This window comes from Daktulosphaira vitifoliae, unplaced genomic scaffold (assembly GCF_025091365.1).
Source record: "Daktulosphaira vitifoliae isolate Bord-2020 unplaced genomic scaffold, ASM2509136v1 Scaffold_3, whole genome shotgun sequence".
NCBI classification, from domain to species: Eukaryota; Metazoa; Arthropoda; class Insecta; order Hemiptera; family Phylloxeridae; genus Daktulosphaira; species Daktulosphaira vitifoliae.
Genome location: NW_026099574.1, coordinates 18,099,602 through 18,120,044, shown reverse-complemented (window position 1 = coordinate 18,120,044; position 20,443 = coordinate 18,099,602). Strand labels below are relative to the sequence as shown.

General features: G+C 24.9%; 1 protein-coding gene across 21 annotated transcripts in view; it reads right to left on the bottom strand.

Annotated features, from left to right (window-relative positions):
• LOC126902398 (calcium/calmodulin-dependent protein kinase type II alpha chain) overlaps positions 1-20,443 on the bottom strand; it is a 35,874-nt gene that overhangs the window by 6,529 nt on the left and 8,902 nt on the right. For 4 of the 21 annotated variants that reach the window (XM_050679635.1, XM_050679627.1, XM_050679629.1 and 1 more), the window contains exons 3-13: positions 15,671-15,730; positions 14,529-14,583; positions 12,299-12,437; positions 8,210-8,312; positions 8,070-8,153; positions 7,900-7,994; positions 7,661-7,783; positions 6,581-6,664; positions 6,424-6,484; positions 2,811-2,903; positions 1,819-1,875 (exon numbers count right to left, since the gene is read on the bottom strand). In XM_050679635.1, coding sequence (XP_050535592.1) covers positions 1,819-1,875; positions 2,811-2,903; positions 6,424-6,484; positions 6,581-6,664; positions 7,661-7,783; positions 7,900-7,994; positions 8,070-8,153; positions 8,210-8,312; positions 12,299-12,437; positions 14,529-14,583; positions 15,671-15,730 — 954 coding nt within the window. Of the gene's footprint in view, positions 1-929; positions 1,107-1,818; positions 1,876-2,810; positions 2,904-6,423; positions 6,485-6,580; positions 6,665-7,660; positions 7,784-7,899; positions 7,995-8,069; positions 8,154-8,209; positions 8,313-12,298; positions 12,438-14,528; positions 14,584-15,670; positions 15,731-20,443 lie in introns of all 21 variants that reach the window. The other 17 variants (XM_050679636.1, XM_050679632.1, XM_050679630.1 and 14 more) reach the window with 11 other exon arrangements.

Below are 20,443 nucleotides of genomic sequence, written 5' to 3'. Positions count from 1 at the left end.
TATTACTGACAAATAAACATGGATACGATTTGGACAAGCGACAGCAAAAATATGAATCAGAACTACTTCAGTAGACTACAAAACTAATAGAAATGTAAAATCTTAATAATACCCGGAGAGTTATAGAAATATTTATGTAATACTTCTAATAATAACTTCACTCATATTATTTGAATGTGCACCCCCCAACCAATTTGTCGTTTATTTAACAGCAAACATGGTGATTTATACAAAAACTTGTATTTAATTACTAAATACACACAGAGTTAGAAAATAATACTATTTTGATAGAAATATTTATGAATGGGGATACCAATAATCGATACATAATCAAAGTTGAAGTTAAACACGATACTTATCGACTTGTAATGTCGATATTGTATTATAATGATTACGAGGGAATTACTAATTTCTTTCAATAAATTTAGGAAACCATAAAATATTATAGCTTAAGAATAAATCGGGTCATTTTATTAAATAATAAAAGGCATTTTGTAAAGCTATGAAATGTATTATAGTTTTATCTCCAATACAATAAATGTAATTCGTTTGAAAAGTCTCTGTGTTGATTACAATTTTAATGATAGATGTTCATCGCTAAGCACATCGTTATTGAATTTTAATTAAATATTAAAGTGTTAATTCAATTGATAGCCTTTAAACTAAACTAATGTTAAACTAAATTATTAACATAACATTCGAAATGTGTCGGAACGACACAACTTATTCTTAAAAATTGTTTGTTTCTTAAACTACACATTCAAAGTTATTAAAATTAGTTTGATGTTAGAAATGATTCTATGTTTTCAGTCTCGTTCTAATTCTAAAGCGATAGCTATTCTGATTATATTGTTCGTGTTAGTAATGAGAGTTCTGGTATAGTAGAGTAAAACAGACGTGAATGTCAATAAACACGACCGTGTGCTAACCTTGTGTGACAACGTTATGGGAATTGTTGGCGACCGCAGAAGTTGTGTTGTTAATCACGGTCAATTTATTGGGCTTCGATCCTAATGAAGTGGACGAAGAACTCTTGAAGAAGCCCAGCACGTTACTGGTGGACACGTTTGATGGTGCCGGAGATGGTGGCGGGGTGCCAGTATTTCCTAAACACAACCTTGACTAAATTATACTAGTACGATAACAAAAGATGCGCTGTCGAGTAACCTGCTACTGGACTGTAACTCGACGTCGACAGCCAAGCTAGTCTAATCGACCTGGTAATAAAGGCCATACTTATTCTATTCTCATACAAAACAGATTTAATTCTTTTGTTTATACGAACTTAAGTAAACTTCTAACTTTTACCTCACTACTGTTCACACAATGGAGTTTTAGTAAATTCATGTATATGAAAGCTTTTTAAGAGAGAAATGATGCGGCCGTATAATAATAATTGCTTAGAACCAAAACGTTTTTTCTAATTTTGAAGCTGATTTTTGTTAAATGTTCCTATTTTCAATTTTGCAGACGACAAAACAATGCATACAAAACAACACATGTACCATTATTTGAGTAATACGTTATAAAACTTTACTGTCATCGACACTTGCATGAGAATAGAAATGAAAAATATATCAAAAACTTTTCATCGACTATTTATAAATTTTACGAGCAATTAACGCGATTCGGAGTGAGAAAATAAAAAACTTTGTAATTAGAATAAGAAATTAAAAATGTGTTTGTATTTTGCCATCACAAAAGCTTAATTGCAAAATAAAATATTACTATGATTATTGAAATTAATTTTTCATTCCTTATGATTAATCAATTAATGGTATTTTTTTTGTGAATTGATTTTGTCATTGTGATATTTACCTTCTGCGTCTTTGGCAATTACTGTAGAGCTTCGGTCCACAGTCCCTTTTTTGTCTTCTAGGAGAAAAACACACTTTTCATACTTAGAGTTGAGTATATATTGTAACGGTATTCAATTGGAGTTTTAATATTATTTAGATTTATAAAAGGAAAATAAATATAGTTTTTATTAATTTTAAGGTTTTCAGTTTTTGTATATTTGTTAAGGATTAAATGAAATATTGGAATTAAATATGACCTACTACGTGCATTTTTTATTACAAAAATTTACGAACGCCGTAGATTTCTCATTGTTTATAACTATATAATGATATTATTATTATTATTATATAAAAATATATATACAGTAAATCATACGGAATGTTTGTAGAATTTTTCGGTATTTTTTTTTTTCGATTTTAAACTTTTTACATTTTATCACGGCAGCGGTATTTGTCAAACGCTAGTGGATAAATAAAACTTTACCACATGTACTTAATAGTCGTAAGCGTCACACTGCTTATTTACAAGCCAACAACCTTTGATGTATAATATTTACAGGGAAATTAATTTTTTTCTTTGTGTATGTGTTCTGTGTTTTTTTAAGTCTCTCGATATTGTGTTGTTCACGTTTTTTAGTGAGTTAGTGTTGTGCATCTGACAATTTTTACTTTAAAGAATTTTGTTGCTTTACTAAATGCATAGAAGATAAAATTAAAAAAGAAACCTATATTTTTATACTCTAACTCTACATTTATTTAAAAATAATTTTTTTTCTTGAAATTATTTGATTTATATATTAATTATTTAATTTTTTTTTTTACTTTTTATTTTAACTAATTTTTACACATGCATATTAATATATAATTGTCATCTGATGATTGTAAAAATCGAAGTGACAATAAATATTATTTTATTTATAACTTTTTTATTTTAAAAATTATTAAATAACAATTTTTTTTATTAAGTAGTCAAATAAAAAAATTATATTGAATGAGTATTTTTTTACTTACCCCTAACATCGTCGTCTTCTAAAGTCGTATTACTTTCAGTTGATTCTTTTACTTGAGATCCGTCTCCTTTTTTTGTAGTTACAATACTACGACCTAATAAAAATATCACTGGATTAGTTTTTTTTCCATAACTTTTATAATGTATATAAAAGTATATATGAATATTATAAATTTAACAAACTTTCAGCCAAAAAGAAAGAAAAGCGTAATTATATAAAAATGTATACAATATTATACAAAAAAACAATTGTATTTTTAAAGATTTTTTTATATGTGCAGTGTAACTAAAATTCTATTCAATTATATTTTATTTATTGCTGTTATATCAAATTTATACAATTAGTTCTATAATACACATATTTTATCACTCATATAATTAGCGTCATTCACTTCCATTTACTTGGTAGATACTTATATAATTATTAATTTGAAGAATTATTTTAAAAAAGAGAGATATTAACTTTTTACGAATAATTTTAAAGATTTGATTTTAAAATTAATTTCTTAATTTGATTTCATTTAGTATGTTATTTTAACTGTTACTAATGTATGTTTTGGAGATAATTATAAAATGAAAATTAAATGATACTTAATTTTTTTCGTATTAATTAATGTATTAAATATAATTGTTATGATTGAATCATATTTAATGACATTTTATAGTTATTATAGTGAAAAAATACAAACAATTTTTCTTATCCAGTGTACATTGGTTCCTTTATTACGCTATTAAACTATTTTACTAAAAAAAAAGTATACGTTTTTTACTAAGTTTTAGTAATAAATTAAACTAGCTTATTGAATCAAAACAATTTTTTTTTGATATTCTATACTTCCTAAAAATAGAATAATGTTCTTAAATTATAATACAATAATCATATAAAAATTAATTAAATGCATCATGCTATTGCTTTATAAACTTTTTGTTACAATATGTAAATTATGACCATATTACTTTAATACATACTAATATATATTCAATTTGTGAAACATGCATTATTAACTAAATAGTAGTAGCTTATATATTCATGCCATTAGTAGCTTTTACGAATAACAAGTTAATAAGTTTTAATATTAATATTCGATAAAATATTAACCTAAGTTTTGTGTAGTGATGTATTAAATGATAAAACTCTAGAATACAGATTAATTAAAAACAATATTAAAGCAAAGTGCTTAAAAATGTATAAAATATTAAGTATATAGTTGTATAATGTATAAAAATGCTAAAATAATGACGTCCACAAACATATTAATTATTAAATGGGGAAAATGAAGTAAAAAAAAAAATGTATAAAAATAGAAAAATTTTAAAAAGAAATACAGTCTTACCACTTCCTGTTGCGAAAATATTTGTGGTAGATTTTTTGAAGAAGGTATAGAAGTGTGGTGCGTTTAGAGAGAATTGACGAAGAGTACAGGGAGAGTGAACAAAAACGAAAACAAAAAAATAAATGAAATATGATGAGAGTTATAACAATTATAGATATAAGATGATTTGAAATTGACACCAACATCATATTGTTCATTATTTAGTTTTTTAAAAATGCATTATGATTGCGATGTAATAGGTTTTTTTACAGGTGTGATAAATACACAGTAAACGCCTTGCATGGAACCTCATACTTTCCATCATACAATTTAATTTAAATTTAAAATGACAGTTCTGTAGATTTGTTTATAGATGGTCCAAAGATACATACCACAAAAATTAATATTAATTTTATTCGTAAAAAGTCATTAAATTTTACCAATTTAATAATATGTTTAATTTTTGCCTTTTTTTATAGTATTAATATTTTGTATGATATTTTCCCTTTCTAAAGTCCTAAACGTTATGATTTTTAATTTGCAGTATAATTTTAAGCATGTTTATAATAAATAAAAATAATCGAACAATCCCTAATTTTTTAAATATGGAACAATAAGTAAAAAAAACTTCGTTTAAAAATGTTAGTGATCGTTAACCTGCATTTACATAGATTGTTTTATGGCATTTTGAAGTATTGATACATAGCGTTAGAATAATAAAACTGTGTTTATTAAGTCAAAGAAAATTTACATTTAAATATTGTAGTCAGTAAAATTAGGTATACACCATCTAGATAAATATATTACTACATATTTAAAAGTTTTGAATGAAAAAAAAGTGTAATTGATTTAATGGACTAAGTAAACAAAATAATAACTTCTCAGTTTCGCATCGAAGCAAATAATTTGTTGGTTTTTACAAAGAGATTAAACCATTAAAAGTTTTAATTTATTAAATTATCAGTTAATTTTGTTAAAATTATCTGTCTATTCTTTTAGACTAAATATTGGTCTGAAGACTATTTAAAAAGACAAAATGACAATTTTTTCAATTTAGTGATGCAAATATTTATATTAACATGTTTATATAATGTAAAATAAAACCTGTAATTTTTATCTTTAGTTATATTCAAAAACATTTTATTTAATGATAAAAATAATATCTTGTATTTTCTTCAAAAGCTCATTGAATTTAAATTAAATGCTTTTTTTGCCTCGTACAAGGTGTTCAAAAAATAAGGAATCAATTTTTACAAACAATGTTCTCATTGTTTAAATGGAAACCCTTTTTCTTACTTACTGATCATTCTATATATTGCAGTCGTTGATATCATGTAAATGTACTGATTTCTATCATTCTTATTAAATCATAATTTAATAATTATTATTCGAGGATATTGTGAATATTAATAATAAATAAAATATTTTAATTTAAAATTTGAAATAAGATATCCACAAAACATTTTTGACTAAAAACTAATATTCTTTCAAAATATCATATCAGTGCATAACTTATTTATGATAAATAAATGGTTCTCTTTTTTAAATTAAATGAATAACTGTATTAATGGTAGTAAATTTTCTAAGGAGCTTTTATAAATGTTAAATTGTAACATATCCTTTAACACTTTTTATTATTAACAACTAAAAAATTGTACTGTAAATGTACCTAAAGCATGCATCTACTCATTCAAGAAATGAAAGGTATAAATGTACATTTATTTGAATTGATATATTTATATATTATATAGATGTATTTTTGGCAGATTTAAAAAGTACATTTGTACTGTATGTAAACAGAATTAGTAATTTAGTTGTTTTAAAGAAAATTGAAAATTGTACTTTTTTTTATTAATATTCCAGCATATATGCCATACTAGTGCATAATCTTATACATTATGTAGGTGTATGATACAGACCTACCGTATCCTCAGTAATAAAAATAATACAAGTTTTCAAAATCTATAGCACCTAGTGATTGTATTATCTTGAATTCTACTTTGTACAATAAATATCAAACAAATCTAAATCTCATATATGCGTGTATAACGTCAGCCAAAAATATTACCGTTGATGAACTTATTTACAATGCTCTACCCATAGAAGTATGAGAACACCTAAACATTTTATTATTCAAATCGGTAATATTTTAAATATAGAACAAAAAGTATGTAGAATTAAATTATGTATTTATAATTTATATATACACGTTGGAGCATCTAATAAAACAAATTCTAATTATAGCAAAACCATCTTTTCACCTATTCACACGTAATTGGTCTGAGGTTCCAAAGGCACTTACCGTGTACATCATACTTACTGGAGAAGTTCCTCGTCGCCAGCATAGTTGTCAAGATGGCACCCTGAAAGTATAGAATAGTAATATTTTTAAAAGATTCAAGAAAAGTCTATAGTTATTGAATTATTTAGTTTACTTATTTCTTTGGAAATATGCTTACTTTTAGTTTTCTTCTGGCGTTGAATTTCTTCAAGCAGTCGACCGTCTCTTGTCTGTGCACTGCTGAAGCAACCTTTTCACGGTACTGAAACACACAAACCATCAGAGTTACATTATGTTTTTCTTGGGCTAGTAAGTTATTATTATGTTTGCATGCAATACATTCATAAAGTACCCGAATAATACTCAAAAACTCAAATAAAATAGCTTTTAATAAATTTATTGTTCACGCAATACCATCAAAAGTTTGATGACACTGGAGTCTAAGTAAANATACCCGAATAATACCAACGTATTCCTATTGTGTTTAAAAACGAATACAAGTCAAAACAGGGGAATAGGGGAAAACTCAAATAAAATAGCTTTTAATAAATTTATTGTTCACGCAATACCATCAAAAGTTTGATGACACTGGAGTCTAAGTAAAAACGTTTACCATCATCTCCTGTTATTTCATATGAGACAAATTACAAAGTTTATATTAAATTTGTTATTAAGTAGAAGAAACGCGATAACCAAAGAGCACGAATTTAGTATTAGACTTCATCAAATGTCATATTTGAATATGTTCGTTGAAATATCCAAATTTTCATCAGTTAAACAAAATATAATACTAATGTATTTGAAGGAATTATCGTGATTTTGTGTTAACATGCTATTATTTTTATTTAGATAAACATCACTGGAATGCAAAATTACTGTATGGTAGACATGAAATAATCACGTTGTATTTAATAATATAAAAACGTGCGCTACTTGAAAGACGTTTTGAAGTATTTGTAGAGATTAGATTTATTTTAAATTAGAAGTGATTGATAAACTGCATATGCTTAATCTATATCACTATACTTTAAAATTTGTTACTGGTGTTTATTAATAAGGAATCAAACGAGAGAAGAGGAATTCCAAATCTAATTAAATAAAATGTCGAGAGTTCATCGGGACAAACTACTCACAATTTGTTGTTCTCCTATACCTCAACAGGTTTATTCTTGGTTTGATTACTTCCTTCATTTGTATAATATGATCATATTTATAAAAATAATCTATAAGCAAAATATAAAACCAAAGTTGAACTTACGCATATCCAAGGGTGTTTCAGTGCATCGGAAGCGGTAACTCTTTTAGCTGGGTTCACAGTCAACATTTGATTGATAAGATTTTTTGCGTCTGGTGTTACGGTATCCCATTCGGGCGATGGATACTAAAATATTCAATGTTAATTCCAATATTATCACAATAAAATCAGTTAGGTCATTTAATCTAATATGTACATACAATTATGCAACCTATATTATATAATTTTAAATGTATGCTTACGTCATAAGCGCCAGCTTTAATTTGGGCGTACAGTCTATGTTGGTCTTCATCCCAAAATGGTGGATAACCGACCAATAAAATATAAAGTATTACACCTATTAAATAGTATAACATTTTGAATTAGTAACATTAAAATAGATGTTTGTGGTATGGAAATTAAATGTAAGTACCACAGGCCCATATGTCTACTGGTTTTCCATATGGCTCTTTTTTCAGTACTTCAGGTGATAGGTAACCGGGCGTTCCAGCGAAACCTAAAACATTCAACAATTAAAACGCATTATAAAAGTGCCTAAATTGAAAAACTTACCAAACCACGCTTGTTGATCGCCCTGAACTTCTATAGCTAATCCGAAATCAGCTAATTTAACTGCTGCACCTTTAATTTTGCTAGCCAGTAATAAATTTTCCGGCTGTAAATAATATTCAATAACACAATCGATCAATAAAAATTATCATATGGAAAATCAAGTTGAATAGATCTAACTGAAAACTCTAATAACTTTTGATACAAATATCATTTTGCGGTAGTTTTGTTAAATCAATTTTGTATTTTTAGACTAAGTTAAAAACATTTCATATGATTTATTTTTAACAATAAAATAAATAAAAATAATTTTTAACTTTTTAAGATCTTTAAAATTTCATAGAACTCTTTTTACAAAATACTTTAATGGGTCAATTACAATTTTAGGACATGTACTTATTATTGAGCTACAAGCATTTTAATAAATACAGTGAGTATATAGCGTAGATGGGAAATAATTTATATTTTTATATTGCATACTCTGTTCACGATATATGTAAATTGATAGTTATTGTCACCTACATGAGTTAATTATCATGTTCGAACAATAATATAAATAATATTTTAGGTATCTGTGTTTATGATAAATTATATTTTGAATATAATATATTTAAATAATGAATACAGTAAGATGCGTACAAAGGAAGGGCAGAATGAGGGGATATATAATTTCCAATGAAATCAGTCACCACTCAAAATAATATATTAGCTGACTTTGATATATTTTTATAAATATATTTTAGTTAAATAAAGTAACGTTTGTTTTTTTCATCGAGTTCATTACGTTATTGTATGATTGTACCTAGAAATAAGAGACGATTCGGTGTTGATTAAAAATTATTACAAAAAAAAACGGAATCCTAAACGAAATATTTTTGTAGGTATGAAGCTACAAACAACTTTTAAGAATTAAGGAACAAGGAACGTTAAAGAATTAATTTTTTCTGAGAAACATAAATAAAATTTACAGTATCCTTAAATTTCATTGTTTCTAAAATTATTATTTTTTGCATTGATGTCTGTCGACCCTAATTATATATCTGTACTATATCTTCATTATGTTATAAATATTTTATAATTTTAATATACTAATATGATATTAAATAAATTATTACGCTAAAAACGTAATATCTTGAAAGAACAGGATTTTATGTTATATATAAACATAAAAGTCGACATTTTTTTTTCAATTTCATACTTATTTTTGAGTAATCAAGTCGTTATAATAAACTGATCACTATGTATAGTATTAGTAATTTTTTAAACGTGATATACGCGGTATTTACATAGGCGAGAAACCTAACTGCACACAAAAAAAAATGATGAGTTAAAATCTTATATGTTATCAAAATTGTAATTTTATTATTATTTAAGATTTATGTATCACTTCTATGTCACAAACTGATGCCAATAATTTTAAAAATGTTTCATGGTTAAAGAGGGGAGCTTACAAATAGAACGGTTGTAGGCCAAGGGCTTGAATAATTATGTAGGGTGTTCAGTAAGTAACGAAACGGGCTTCTAGTGTTCTCGTTGTTTATAACAATTGACCTGTTTCCTTAGATACTGAACACTTTGTATAAAATTCGTTAAATACCACAGTAAAAGAAAATTAAAATAATGATGACCCTTTTATCGGTAAATATGTAAACATTGAAAGGTACTGAAAACGTAATATGATGTACGTATTGTGGTATTTTATATTTTGCAATATATTATTTTTATGAAAAATATTCATTGAAAAAATAAATCATTATTTATTTATATTTATCACATATATTATAAAAAACAGAAAAATTTTTCGTTCTCGTGAAGTGTATATTATTGGTCGATAATTGAGTAAAAAAGATAAATGGGTAAAATTCAGTATTTATGCATAAGTTATTCGTTTTGCTACAATACTTACGAATGGATTCAATAAATACATTTAATATGTGTATAGTAGTAGTAGTAGTACTATAAAAATTATATGAATTTATTTAAAAAAATTATTAGCCTAGTTCATATAAAATAGGTAATCATTAAGCGTTTTTATTACTTAACGATTAAAAGTAGTAACAAAGCAAGGACATAATTTTTTTTATTTTTTCCTTATTTGGTGTATAATATGTGTATCTTACGCTATAAAATTTGTTTTAAAATAAAAATAATTTTATATAATAAGTGTAAATGTCATTATGTTAATATGAATCATTTTTAATGCAAATATTTTATGTTCTATCATTAAACAATTTTGTTTTTATGTAATTTTGTGTAATCGTGTAAGTTATTCAAAATGTATTTAAAGTTTTACAAGATTTTTATAATAAAAATAATAGTTTCATAAATTTATATTTTCGAAATTATTTTAAATAATATATTTCTTATATAAAAAAAAATAAGTTTTAAGTTTCTATTGAATTATTAAATTCAGTAAAGTATGAATAAGCTAAAAAGTAGTAATATTTTTAAATATTTGTAGATTCTACAGAAATGAAGTAGTTATTCTCCTTAAACGTGGCGTACGCGTCACATCCCTAGTGTATTAAGTACTTAGATCAATTCATACATTTTAATGTAAAAACTACAAAATTTTTTTTTATGTAACAAAACACTCCATAGGAGTGTCTATGGGAGCGCAAAAAACTTTTTTAGACATCAAGAAATCAAGTATTTGCCAATTTCATCATTCAAAAGACTTTTCTTTAGAAAGTGACGATAGCTCAAGGAGGAATGCGTACCTCCTCCAAAAACGTATATATGAATATATTTAAATATGATTAAATAATATGTGTCTAAACTGTAATGCAATCTGTATTTACTAATTTATATAACATACATTTTTTTAAAGTTATTTTATGTAATGTGTTATAACTAGTTATGAAAAATAATAACAAAATATCTCAAATATTATGGTCATTAAACAAGATCGTCCACAATGTTTTGACAAATCTAATAACTCTTGATATATCAAATGTTTTATGTTACTTTTGTTTGAAATAACTTATGTACTCTTAGACTAGGTTAAAAAAAATTGTTTATTATTTGTTTTTAATAATAAAAAAATTACAATATTTTTTTTTATTTAATTTTTAAATATCCGTTTTCAGTTTTTCTTAAAACAATTAAATGAGGTAATAACAATATGTATTCATTGTTATTGACCCATTAAATTTTTTTGACATAACAGTTTTAAAAAACACCTATTTTAAAATTTAAAAAAAAATGTTTAAATTATTAGCTAATAATTACATTTAAATTTATGTTTTATACCTCATAAGGATGTCAGCTTAATTTTATTCAATGGCAACATACATTTTAAACTCAGTGGTACATACTAGAAGGTAAGGGGGTTGTAAACCTCTGATTTTAATAATGATGTTTGAATTTTTCAGTCGTGTAACCTTTTTGATCATTCCAATTTTTTTAAAATAGATGCAGAGTAAAATATTATTAGTGAGCCAAAAAAAAGGTGATTTCCTCAAAAAACTAGTAAATATTATTACACCCGCACCTTATCTACAACTTATAATTTTAATTATTTACAACTCACGAAATGTGAGTCAAAAATTGTTATCCCCATTTATTTTTTTAATTATATCATATTTTATTCTATAAGTTAGTTAAATATGATACCATTGAAATAAATTAATTTGACAACCTCATAAGGTATTTGAAATGAATTAAAAAAAAGTAATAAATTACTGATTAATCGAGAAATATATGAAACTAAACTACACCATAAGTAATTTTCTTAATATAATTTTTACTTTAATGGAAATTGAGCGACTAGCATTAAAATTATCACCTTGTATAAATATATTTTAAAATATAATAGAAATAATAATGTTATGTTGACAGTTTAATGCACTCGCGTATAATAAAATTAATGAAACAATATATAAAGAGAAAAACCAAATTCAGCGAACAACTTTAAAACTAATGTCATTATAAGTATGAAAAGAGAGGTAAGTATAGCAGTCGTTGTAATATTTGGTCTAAATACAGGAAAAATAATAAAAGGTAGAAGCCTATTATTTGCTAACTCTGTACCAACAATGTATTACGATAAGGGCAACAATGAGTAATAAATGAAATAAAAAATGTTCTTACTTTTAAATCCCTGTGAACTACACCGTTGGTGTGGCAGTGATTTACGCTTTCCAGTATCTGCTGGATGCAATGAGAAGCGTCTGCTTCACTATAGAATTCTCTCGCTACTATGTCTTCAAAAAGTTCGCCACCCGTTACACTAAAATATCAAACATAGCATTGAAAAAAAAATTAATTTTTTTATTGTTCTTTATGTAAAATATTATCCATATTTTCATATGGATAAAAAACGTCAGGTAATGAAAATAATTAATTTCAATGATAATTTATTTTAATTTTTCTCGTGTATTTTATATTCTAAACTAATTGTTAAAAACAATTCGTAATATAGAAAATAAGTATTTATTTCCTCACGGGAATCATTGAAAATTGTAGACGGGTTTTATACCTCATTTAAAATCTGGCCAAGTATTAAGCAATACGAATAAAAGTACAATGTGCTCATGAAAATAGGATATAAGTTTATAAATTAAAGAAAAAGCAAAATTGTCTATATTGTAAACATTATTACTTTGACAGGCGGACTTTTTTGGGAAGAATGAGGTTGGAACTTTTTTACAGTTTGGTTTGTTATTGAGAATATCATTCCTTTTTATTGGTTTAAGCCAGAATAATTTATTATTTTCATCATACTTAATTGATTAATCATACTTAAGTGACTATTCGCCCTAACGATATTGTCTGTAAGATCGTTTACTTTGAAAAAATAGCAATTTTCAGATATTCTCCTTTTTTATTCTATAGAAAATTTTACTAAATTTTACGTTTTTACCTATTCAAGAAGTGTCTTATAATTTTAATAATGAGTTAGTCAGGCAGTTAAAACAAAAATGTCAATTTTGAAATTTTCTCATTTTGAAGTGGCTTAACATTAAAGACTAATATTTTTACAATGTTCTAAACTAATTGAGCTTAATCTATGTTTCAAATTTGAAATCCAATATTAAGAGAATACAGAGAAATGGGGTTAGAAAAACTGGGCAAAATATTTCGTAAAAAAGGATAGGGAAACCTTAAAACTGTACAAACAAATTAAATCCAAGTATGTGTTTAATAAGATATAATGCATTTCTAAACTTCGCTAAACAGGAAAAAACTTTATGTGAATAATTTGTATATTACATTTATATTATGCTTAAAATATTAAATTTTTATAATAAAAATAAAAATCTTTGTTCATTTAAACCGTCTTTTAAAATTATGTTTTGTTGATTTAGTTTTTATAGGCTCACACATTTTATTATGAGTTTATAATTATTTGTTTCTAAATTATTCAACGAATCATTATTTTTTTTCATAAATGTAAAATGAAAATTTTTCATATTTTAATTAAAATGTATTAATTCAAATCCATTTAAAAAATAACTCTATTTTTGATTTTTATAAATTTATAGGTAGGTAACATGTTTATTATAAGCAGTGAGATCGCGACCAGTAATTGTAAAATTTATTACACGAATTATGTTAAACGGGTTGTTTTAATTTTTGTTAATGGCAATTATTTGAATAAATAATTAAAAGATGTTGAGAAAATCAATAAAACTATTATTAAAAACACAGGCGGGGGCGTTAGAATACATTATTGGAAATTAATGCCGCAAGAGCATAAACAAATTTATTAAACAAACAAAATAAATGACGTAGACATTTTTAAAATACAAGTGCTTTTCAAATTAAATTAGTTTTTGTATTTTAGAAACAAATAAATAAAAAAATAAAATAAAATAACTTAATTTTAAATATCAATTTAATATACACTATGAAACTTTATGTGTTAAGAGCGCTTGGCCTAATTTTCTATTAAGATGATAAATTAGTGTACAATCGCTTTTGTGGAAAATTATGTTTTTATTTTTTTATAATTTAAATGAGATGATTTTTTTACACCTCTTGTTGCTGTAATAAATTTGCGTTTATGAAAAAAAATTATCTAACAATAAGAAATTAAAAATGATGATAGTAATATTATAGTATCCAAATGTTTATAATGATCATTTATATATGGATCGCAATAGTCTATTGGAGAGTGAATTACCTGAAAGTTTTTTGGAGTTTACTTCTCAATTCTGATAAAAAGTTGTAAGGTAGAATTCTTAAATAACTAATTAGTTAAAAATAAGTCTCACACTGTAGTGTATCTAATTTTCTTGGTTTCATTTTTGTATGTATATCAGTATAAAAAAAATTGTAGCTACTTAAATACTTGAAAAATTCAAAATACTATACTTACAGGTCGAACACAAGGTAGTGGAATAATTCTTCTTGGATGCTATCGTGCAACCGAACTGCAACAAAACACATAGAAGTATATAAATTACGATTTTATCGAATTCATTTTTAACTAAAAAATTTACAATCGATCATACACGAGATAGACCATCTTATTAGTCATATATATTTTTTTATTCGCCTATTAATGAAGTTAAGCTGTGATTCACTCTTGTTGGTCTGTTTTATACAGTTTCAATAATAAATATCTTTGTTGAAATACCTATTGTACCTTAAAAGGAACTAAAATTATATCATAAGTCTCATTAGTCACATTTAAATATAATCGTAAATATAAATAGTATCTCATCGATTTAAGTAACTTAGGATGTAAATAATATGTTGTTTAGATGAATTATTTTTCATACAATATTATTCCAGATATACATCTTGGCATTTATAAGTAATTATATTATTTATCAAAATACATCCTCTAAAAAAAAATTGAGATCTATTGTAAAATGGCTATAATAATGAAAGTGCTTATGGTATAATTAAAAATCGTTAAATCCGTTTACACCTTAGAGACATTTTCTCTTTAAAAATATTACATGACAGGAAGCGACTGGAGCACTTATTTAGGACTTCATGTAAAAAATATTTTAATAAAAGGTCATTCAGTAGGTAGTAAGTTTGAGATCCACGATTATAAATTTTCCAGAGACTCACTAATTATTACGTGGCTCCTTTTCTAACTAATATTATCCTCATCGCCTACCTTTTCTCTACTAGGCTTCAAAAATAATTTTTAACGTAATTCTTCGATTTTGGATGATTTCTAGATATTTTTCATTAATAATTAACTAAATGTAAGTTATAGTTGTTTAAAAGAAATATACAGAGTGATAAACAAGTAAAGAAACAGATCACTTGTTACAAACAATAAGAACAATAAAAATCCACTTATTTAATGAACACCCTACATACTTTAATTTTAACCTATTATTCTAGGCCTTCTAAGTTTTTTTTGAGAGATATTTAACAAAAATTAAAGTTGATTGCCGACAGTCTATATAACTGTATAAAATAAATAATATACTATCTATATTCTAGTGATATTTCCTAATGTAAGAAGTTAATTTACATATTTTCTATTAGCCTTACCGATATTGGGGTGTTGTAACTTCCGGCATATTCTTGCTTCTCTTTCTAATTTTTGGAAGTCTGTAAATAATATAGTAAATATTGAATTATATCATAATGAAAATTCTTTATTTACAATAAATATAATACTTTAGGTATAAAATGTATCCCTGTATATAATGGATTTCCATTATGTATGTGTCACGAAGTACTTAATTAGTCAAAAATAAAAATAATATCGAGAACTTCTTTTTAGATTTGACTTCAGTAAATTTTGTTGTAAATTTATTAACTTGGAAGTATTTTTTATGTTCATCTCTTATATCTTACAAAGGTGTCAATTTTATTTTTGCACACGACAGCATGCATAATTAACTAGATTAATTAATAGATAATTAGATCTAAATTAAATATAACTAATTACGAAATTGACTAATCGATAACAACTTTTGGATCAGTACATTGGAAGTTATTAATATTTTAGTGTAGGCTGGAGATGAGACAAGGATTTTATTATTGTTATCACTGGTCATTTTACAGCTGTACTCTTCCTTGTACCTAGGTATAAAAAAGTCAATAACTTCCGAAATACTGAACTCAAAGTTAAATTTCAAGGATCAGTCATTTTCATAATTAGATCATTATTTATGAAATAAACTAGTTAATTATGTATGTTTTCTTGTGAAAAATAAAGCTGATACCTTTATAAGGTACAAGGGATAAACATAAAAAATACTTTATGATTGATAAATATAAAGAAAAACATGCACCAAAAACCAAAACAAAAAAGTTCATATTAATATTTTTATTTTTTGACGAATTAAGTGATTCATGGTAAACGAATCACACTGTATATGTATATGATTGTGTAGATTATTAAATTTTTCTAAATATGTATGTTTAACCTGTTGTATCAAATTATTTTATAGCACTAAAATTTCAGTGAAATTAAGTTATCGTTTATACTACAAAGAAATTTAACAAATATAATTGTACATAAAAATTGTGTATTAGATAAAATAAACAACTGTGTAATAAATGTTTAACGAACGAAAATTGTCCATACTACTTATGAATTCTGATTGCAGTATATTAGTTTATTCTAATATTTACATAATAATGTTATTTTGAAATTAACACAAAAGAGCAATATTAATCTTACTTGCCAACTTGCCACTTATTATATTCGTCAATTAATTTACAAGGCGTTAAGAGAATAATTTAATGCGTATAGTAGTTTTAGGAATTTTTAATTATTTTTTTATGGTTGAATTTAATTATTATTATTATTACAAGCTAGTCTTTAAATTTTATCAAGTGTATCGATAGCTTAAAAATTTTAATAAATAACGTTAGAGTAATTTAGGGGATATCATACATCTAATTTTATTTGCCCCACAAAAGTATAGCCTTTAAATAAAATATTTTTCCATGTATAAAAGTAGCCATTTAAAATCTTATTATTACTTTGATATTTCCTGAAATCATAAAAAAACTAGTCGCTCTAATGTTAAAAAAATTGACCTACAAGTTAAATAACAAAAATTAAATGTTGTCAACTTTCCAAGTACAATGCGATTGTAACGGTTTGTAAATGAACTTTACTACTCGTATCATCAAAAATATACAAAACTTAATAAAAAAAAAGATTTGTTTCAATTTCACAGGTTTATACAGTTATTACCTCGCTGTAAATTTTAATGAAATAAACAGGTGTGATAATAATCATTATTGGTGCAAGATAAATGTATTCAAGTGTTAAGATACAATTCTAAATTGTTCAACATGTTTGGAGATCAAATAGCACAACTCTCAACTAAAAATCCCACTTAACACGTTTGTGTAATATGATAGTCAAACTCATATTCTTGTAAACAGCTTTACATCCATATCGATTAAAAAATAACGAATCATACATGTCCTAGATTCTGAAAGTAATAAATTATATAATATACATTATATACTGCTACCCTCTAGTTTTTCTCTTGTAGAGCTGTTATATTTTGTTTGATTTATAATATTGTGTTTGTAGAATATCGTAATGTGGTATACGTGCTTTAGTGAAACGTGACAAAGTGTCAAAGCACTTTTGCACCCTTTTTGTTCACATCTAACCTTAGCTCACTAACGAAAGAGGATTGGACCGAGCTGTATTATTTGTGTTTATCATGAATAACAAAACATTCTAAAACCAAGTCGTAGTCATATTCGAATTAACAATAAACAGATTTCTGACCACCATTCTTATTACATCCAATAGTCTAGCTTCAGTTGGTAAAAAACCTTTAAAAACCACTATAGTAGCCGGAAATTGGGTTAATCAATAACTCAATACTATGATACAGTTTCGACTTTCAAGACATTAACCCTTTTGCTCGTCAAAGTTCCATCAACAAATTAACTTACTCGTAGTAATAATATTTCTTTAATGACTTAAGAAAGTCCTGTTTCCATACTTGGAAAATGGTTTTTAAATAAAATGTTATATTCTCAATAGATTGATGATGCAGTAATGTTAAATTTAAATTAATTTTACAATTGCTCTAGACGATTAGTAGTGATTAAATTATTTAAAAATTAAATAAGCAATCATTAAAACAGAATATAAGTATTGTGTAAAGGGATAATTTTACATAAAACATTAACAGTTGGTATGTTAAAAAAGTTTTACGTGATATTACATCGCCATTGTTTGAATAATCATTTTAAGGTTTTACTATAAAATAATATTACTAATAGATTTTAACATATATTTTTAGGTTTGTGTTGATCAATTTTCATTGGAGAATAGTCAAATGTTTATACCCATGAGCATAGAATCTATACTTGATGTTTTCAGTTATTTTCTCTTATGGGTGTTAATAGATCTTCAAAAAAATTCATAAATAAAATACACTACGTGCAAGGAAACCAAATTTCATAAGTATTTTCATTTTTTTAAATAACTTAGAAAACTATTAGCTATACATTCTTTTATTTTCTAATTGATATGGATTCTCTTTCCTAACGAAAACAAACTATTTATTTTTTATTTTTGCACAGAGTATAGCTTAATATATACTGTATATAATGTATAACAAACGAATAAAAGAATATACTTAACTGTAAATATGATGTGAATACAAAATATTGAAAACCTTTACTGTCCGAAATTTATAGAACTTGGTTAAGTATTATTCATAATGATTTAATACAATCTCGTGTTATTTTTTTCATGGCATATTTGATATTAAATCTTTTATTGAATGTTTTTATTGTGAAATTGAATGTAGGTGCTAACAATTTATACTACTGTTTTGTTTCATTTACGATTCAGTGGAAAGCTGATTAATCAATCATAACATAAGCCCTTCGTTTGGATGGATCAATTAGCGCTAATACCCTAATTAGCAAGATTTCCTTCGATTAACGCTAATAGTTAAAAGTAGTGATAATCGCACAGATAATAAAAAAGTAATAAAAATTATTTGAAATATTTTCATAGATATATTAATATAAAAGTAATATAATCTAATTAGATTTTGATAACACTTTCTTCCATATTTTAGCTAATAAGTAATTAATACATTAGCCAATTTATTATATCATGGCATTTGTGTTTAATTGTTTAATGAAGTTAAAGGATTTAACGATTATTTAAAGAATTATTAAAAAAGTTCTTCCGAAATTTGAAAGAAACCTGCAACGTATTAATCAAAAACTCATGTCTTTAGAGAATTCAGACTTGAAATTTATTTAACAGATTCATTTATAAAGAATTTAAGCTTACCCAAAAGATTTTCTTTAGGTTGTGCAAGTTTTACGTATATTGTAAATTAGAAAACAAAAAAATAAAACCTAATATTAGTAAAAATTCGTTTAACTACCGCTGTAATTTTAAAAGTGGAACTCTATCTTCTAGTATCTTATTTAATAACAATAAATTATCACTTCAAACTCGCTTACCATCTGTGCCTTTTTCATTAGTAATTCGTGCTAAGTAAACAACGGGCATAAAATGAATTGTTAGTATAATATGTTAACGAAATACGGTTCTAAATTCATTTATTACACTCGCCTTTTTAATTCGTGTTAATTTACAAATTTGAATTTCCTTACTTAAGTCAAGTTTAAATATGTACACGCAAGTAATTTTTAATATAAAATAATATTTTAAAAATAATTTTCAACGACAAGGTTTAATTAATAGATGATGATGACGATAAAATAATAGATAACCATTTTTTTGTATAGATTGTAATGTAATATTTTATCCAATAAAACGTATTACACTATATGTACATTTGTGTAGAAACTCATAACATTACATATTAAGTAAATCACATTTTTAAAATTTGCAGTAAATCTTAAAATACGAATTAGAACCAAAGCGTGTTACACAACTGTTTGAAATATTGTCATCATATTATTAGTAACGTTAAGTAAAAAAATATGATATAAAAGAAATTTTATCATTTCCTGTTATTGATAAACAATATTATTTAGTATCACGCATTCACTTTTATAAATACGACTTAATATACTATTGTATTATCAAAAACAACATTTTTACATTAAGAAAACATATAAAATTGACAAATTTTGAGTTACTACACTAATGTACTCATATTGTGTTATATGCTTTAATCTAAAAATTCTCAACATTTTATGAGGTTATTAATATACGTTATTTTTATTCTTTGCTAACGAGAAAAACTTCTCCAGTAAAAAAAAAATCATAGAAATTTACAAATTATTTCCTTTTTTTTTTAATTAAGCTATTTGCATGTAAGCGATTTGTTTTATTACATAAAT